Raw genomic sequence first — 5,737 nt, 5'->3', positions numbered from 1 at the left:
ATATAATATATTATTTATATAATTTTAATTTTTTGATTTATCCGAATTTTTTTTTTGTAAATCCAAAAACCAAACTATTTAACCAAATTTCTAAAATTTGAAACCGAAATCAATCCGAAAAACCGAAAAACCAAATAAAAATTAAATTTCAGTTCAATTTTTTCGGTTTAAACCAAAATATGCCCAGCCCTACGTACCCCTCCCCCTCCCCCGCCAAAAAAAAAATTGTGTTTGAAATTTCAGAAAAAATTATTACATTATCCCTACCCTGACCCCGACCCACCCCTTACTAGCCACCCTCCTACGCACCTCCACCCAAAAAAAATATAAAATAAAATTAATTTATTTTTTTTTTAAATCAAAATCTTCTTCTTACCCCACCTCTACCCCTTGCCACCCACCCTCCTCTAAACAAAAAAAATTCTTACCCCATCCCAGCCCCTACCCCCATAATTTTTTAATTTTTTAATTTTCTTTTTAAAACAAAATATTTTCTTCCCCCACCCTACCCCTACCCCCACCCCCTATCCCCAACCCCAACTAATAAATTTCTTATTAAAAAAAAAATATTTTTTGAAAAAAATCAAAAAAATTCTTACCCCACCCTATTGCCCTATTCATTCTCATTGTTTTGTGTAAATAAACACAAATATTTTTAGAAAACATTTTTATACTTAACAAACAAAAGGAAATAAGTAAGCAACAATTTGTTTTCTAAAAAAAGTTTTTCCCATACCGAACACACCCTAAATGCTTCTTGTTTATCAAAAACGTCAAAGTTATAGTTATAACTGCCTCGCTCTATACCTAGTGTACGGAAACGAAAAAAGAACATTCCAAATAGAATCCATCTGCTCAATTGAATATCGAGCTATAGACAATGCAATTCAACCTGGTATCTCCACTTTCTTTTTTCAAAATACGTGTTCACTCTACCAATTTCAGCCCAAGAACAGTTAGGTAGGGTTATCAAAATCTGTGTACCTTGCGACACTCATAATGAGAAAACATGAAAGCAAAAGTTCTTCATTCACACATGCGGCCTACAACACATCAACGTGGGCAATTTAGATGTTTGCACTTATTGTAGAAGGAAAGAGAGCGACAGGTGATTTTAACTAAGATACATAAAATCCACTTGACGATGTTAATGTCGTCTACAAAGACGAGACTGTCAAAGAACCTAATCAACATTTATATGACAAAGAAATTGGAGATTTTAAAACTAAACAGGAGCAAACCAAGATCCTTCAAAGAATTGAAACAGAGAATTATTCATCTATAGGTAAGTTTTTCTTGTGCTTTTGATATTATCTTTTGCCTTGTCATCATCCTTTATAGCCTTACAATTTATCTTGTTCTGGTTACTAACAGATCCCTCCTGAGCACTGCACATTTGTGACTTTAACTTGAACCCAAACTTTTTGGATACATTTCCCCAAGTGCTTGATCCCTTTGATCGACCCAACTTCTCAATCTCCTGCCTCATGTTTGAGCACTCCTTCTCGAGCTCCGACACACGTACCCTCATGCTATCCATTCCCACCTTCAACACCTGGTTTTCTCTCACAGCAGTAGCCCAGCCCCCCTCATTTGGTCCGACCGTGCCACTTCTCAACTGCCTTGAACCCCCATCAAGGTTTTCGGACACTAAGAAGCATCCCGCAATGGATGTTCTCAACTGCAGCTGTTCGAAGAAGAGTACTTGTACTATAATCCTTAAAGGCAGTCTTTCATTCTGCGCAGCATGCGTACAAGCTTCCAAGGAGAGCTTCTGGCAATCCATGAGCCTGCAGAGTTGTTCTCTGTCGGATTCTCCCAACCATGGATGTGACTGCATATTTAAAAGTTTTACAATCTGAAATGAAAGATCTGAATAAAAACTAAAGGCAAACAGCATTCTTTGGAGTCTATATTCAGATTTACTTTTCAGTGATCATTCTTTTCGATTTCTTGATGCCGCCCGTCACCGGTAGTGGGGATTTCAATCACTAAACTGGTGCACCCAGTTAGACATGCCCATACAAGCAAGCCACTTGAAGCTAAGGCTGCCAGGGTCGAGCTTAAATCGGATTTCAAATGGCAGTAAGCATATAGCATAGTGAAAACATTTACTTCAGAGTATACATAGCAATTATCAAAACTAAAAAAAGAATAGCAAACTAAATTCACCTTGAGATAAATGTCAATTGCACGATAAAGGCCATCATCCAATGGCCTTGCGTATTCGGGAACAGAAGCAGCAAGAGTCTGAAACTTGGGAAGCTTCAAGTTAACATCTGGGGCAACCTCAGCAAGGTATCCATCAATTAGTTTTGCCACCATAGTGATTGGTGTCAGAGATGGTGAACCCATCAGTTGTTCATCATCAATAGAACAAGGTGATTCACCACCAGTTCCTTGATCCATGGCTAAGAAGTGCTCAAGAATCCTCTGTATGCAGTCAACATTATAAAGTGTCTCCATCGAGTAAGAGAAATTCGGCATTAAGAGATCTTCAAGAGTGGCCTGATCAAGCTGCATTCCTATCCTTTTCTCCAAGTTTGATATGCACGAGGGACTGGCTCGAAGAATCAAGGCTGTTTTCAGTAGGCCAAAGAGGAATTTAGTTGGAACTAGGCCTTTTTGCATGAGAAGTAAATTATCAATCTCTTCAAGTAAAAGCTTCTGATCTTCTTCTGATACAGAAGAACCTAAACCAACTGATGCAAGATGGTTAGAGGACTCAGAAAAGGTGTGTCGCCTGTTTAGTCCAGGCAGGAACTTTTTAGCATAATAACTGAGGGAACCAGCAACAATTTCCTGTTCGACGCCTTGAGTTTCCATTGCAGAAATTAGCCTCTTGTAAAGAGGTAAACTTAAAGTCGATGCATCCTCATACCACCAATCTGAACTTGAATGTTTTGGCCTAGCTCCAGTGCTTATTCCATTCCATAGGATACTCCCTCCAGGACTCTGCAAGGGGCCAACGTGCTCCATCACAGGCCAACCAAACAGGTTGGGATCAGTACATGCCTTCACAGCCAATGAATCAATACACCTTTTTGTAATTTTGAGTTCTTCAGCATATGGGAGAACATCATCACAGGTTTCGAGTGCCTTCAAAGAGTCTTTCCAGTTACGGAGAACTACCTGATTAAGAAAAAACTCAGTCTGTGATATCAGATTTCCCTCTCCATATTCTTCGGTCATATCAAGATGCTCTGCGGCACATCGAAGGTATACAACATTTGCTGCTGTAAGCTCTAGTTTAACCCCATAACAAAATTTAGCTACCAGTTCAAATGTTTTAGCACCACCAGGGATGTCAGTGAGTTCAATAACACAGCCATCTTCTCCTTCAGATGCTTCTGCAATCCGTTTTTCCATAACTCCACTTCTAGAAAGCAATGGGAACTGCAAAAAATGAGACAAATCTAAAAGGTTAATTATCTACCTTGCAATCGAACTTTAAATTTTATCTGACAAGCTTTAAGGAACTCGATACAATCCAACTAATTTGAAATTGTGCTCAGGTACGATCTACAGTATTTTTTAAATGCAGAAAAGGCTAACATTTTGATAAAGTTGACATATTTTTTTTGTCTTAGGACATTACTTTTGGTTGGAAGCATAACAGCTAGCTCGAAGAAACTAAAGTAGAGGGCAACAGGTCATTATTAGGTGACCAAATTATGTGACTTCTACCTGATTTCGTCAAATGTAGAAGCGAAAAGCATCTCTGAAGTACCCAACGAAAAAGATGAAGAAAGAATAACTGTTTTTTCTTACAGCAGATAGTTAACAAGCATGAATAAGGTGTACTTGAGAGCAACCCAAGAGGTACCAGAACTGTTGACAGCAGAAATCTAAGGCAAATGGAAGGACATTCGAAAAGACTATTTGAGGAAACATCATTCATATGCAGAAGAAAGAGAAGTACCAATACTGCAGATGACCTATACATCATGAGATCAACTTTACCTTGTGAAGATGGAAAGTCATTTCTCCAACTTCAACAACAATGTCACTTGGGAGACCAGTTGTGCAGAACCTACCAATATACCAGCAAAAGGCAAGTTGTTAAATTAGAAAAGTAATCTAACCCCTGAGGCCCTGAACATGCAAGGGAAAATACTTATTAGCCTGGAATGGTGTGAATCACGGAATATACAGGAAGAAAATCTTGAAACCTACAGGTTGAGGTCACACTGTCTTATGTAGGCTTCTTACGGGCTACATGGTAATTGGTAGGTGTGCATGCAACACACTGCTTTTTGGTGGAATAAATTCTTATCCAACTTTAATACGCTGGTATATACAACGATACTTCAAGAGGATTTGAGTAAACCATTGCAGAGGCCGTACTCTATTTTGTCCCAAAGGAGCATTTTCCTCCCTTTCTGTCCGATTTCCAGTTTTTATAACCCCCCCCCCCCCCCCGGGCAGTAACTGTTTGATGCTCTTCCTCCTTACTTTCAAATGTAAAAGTATTGTGTCAATCAAGATGGAAGCAAAATTTTAAACAACAGATCTACAATAAAGTGAGATGTGAACAGACAAATTTAACCAAGAGGAGAACACATTTTTGTTTTTCTTCAGATATCACAAGCTCAAAACATGAAAAGTTAGTGATGAACCAACCCCCCAATTACAGGTTTTTAGAAGCTGCTCACTTTTCCTTATTTCAACATAGGCTACTACATAAGTAGACAAGCCAGACCAAGAATGTTCGTTGCTTAAAAAGAAGAAAAATGTCAATTATAAATCAAAATGCTTAGAAAAAAAATACCAGGCCTGTCCTTTTCTTTGAAATGCATCAGTTTTGGATCCCAACTTCATACATGCCATCTCCTCGGAATGAAAACTAGATTCGATGTTAGAAACCAAAACACACAAGTATGACCGAATTGCCTCCCTTGAGCTGCCTCAGAAACAATCACAATCCTTGAGAAAACCAAACTTGCTCCCAGAGCCGCCAAAATGCACCTCTCCTCTTCAAAAGCTACAAATACCCAGTTAAGAACTCTTATCTGTTCTTGAAAATCTCAGTTCAGATACAAATCTTACGAGGAGAGAGGGGAGGGGGGGGGGGGGGGGAAGAAAGAAGAAGAATTTTTTCCCAAATCAGACAACAAATTTAGGTCAACTCCTCCAATTCCAACCCACTAAAAGAAATACACTAGTAATCCAGTTCTTCTGACATTAAAAAAAAATTAAAAGAGCTTTCTTTTCGTATTCACCAGAAGATTCCAAAATTCAACTCGATCTGGCACAGTCCAAACCAAGTCCCTCGAGACTCGTTAGTTGTTATAACGAAAATATATAAGTAAAGAGACGGAAGGAGCAATTTTGACTCCATCCATTCCCATTTGCACCCTTTTTTTTAAAGTCAAAAGATACTAATTTTGATCAGTACTTTAAAATATATTTTTTAATTAAATTAATAAAAATTATAATTTATATTAATATTTTTATATATTTTTAAATATTTAAATTTTAATTTAAAAAGTAAATTAATTTGATTAAGTAATTAACTTATAAAAAATAAAGAGAGCAAAAATGAGTGAAGTATTTAGCATTTATGTTTTTAAGTAAGGGTGGGTGTTCGGTTTTTGATTTGAGTTCGATTTTTTTATTTTAAATTTTTTAATTTTCGATTATGAAATTAGGTGCATCGAAAATCGAACCAAATTAGTACGGTTCAATTCGATTTATGTAAATTTCAGTTCGAATTTATATTGGTTTAATAATTTTG

At 37.2% G+C, this 5,737-nt stretch overlaps 1 protein-coding gene across 3 annotated transcripts; it reads right to left on the bottom strand.

Annotated features, from left to right (window-relative positions):
* Positions 1 to 1,059: 1,059 nt before the first annotated feature.
* On the bottom strand, positions 1,060 to 5,344 carry LOC107858449 (BTB/POZ domain-containing protein At1g30440). 3 transcript variants are annotated; one of them, XM_016703110.2, is made up of 4 exons: positions 4,772 to 5,344; positions 3,964 to 4,033; positions 2,173 to 3,396; positions 1,060 to 1,834 (listed from the first exon to the last, which is right to left on the bottom strand). In XM_016703110.2, the coding sequence occupies exons 1-4, from the start codon at positions 4,828 to 4,830 to the stop codon at positions 1,280 to 1,282; spliced, it is 1,908 nt and encodes a 635-aa protein (XP_016558596.1). In that variant the 5' UTR covers positions 4,831 to 5,344; the 3' UTR covers positions 1,060 to 1,279. The 3 variants fall into 3 exon arrangements, with proteins under 3 accessions (XP_016558596.1, XP_016558595.1, XP_047261071.1); XM_016703109.2 differs by having other exon boundaries at positions 1,060 to 1,858; positions 4,772 to 5,303; XM_047405115.1 differs by lacking the exon at positions 3,964 to 4,033 and having other exon boundaries at positions 1,060 to 1,858; positions 4,772 to 5,304.
* Between the last annotated feature and the right edge of the window lie 393 nt (positions 5,345 to 5,737).

Source organism: Capsicum annuum, chromosome 2, assembly GCF_002878395.1.
Source record: "Capsicum annuum cultivar UCD-10X-F1 chromosome 2, UCD10Xv1.1, whole genome shotgun sequence".
NCBI lineage: Eukaryota > Viridiplantae > Streptophyta > Magnoliopsida > Solanales > Solanaceae > Capsicum > Capsicum annuum.
Note: the sequence above shows the minus strand (reverse complement) of the source record. Positions and strands in the feature narration are given on the sequence as shown.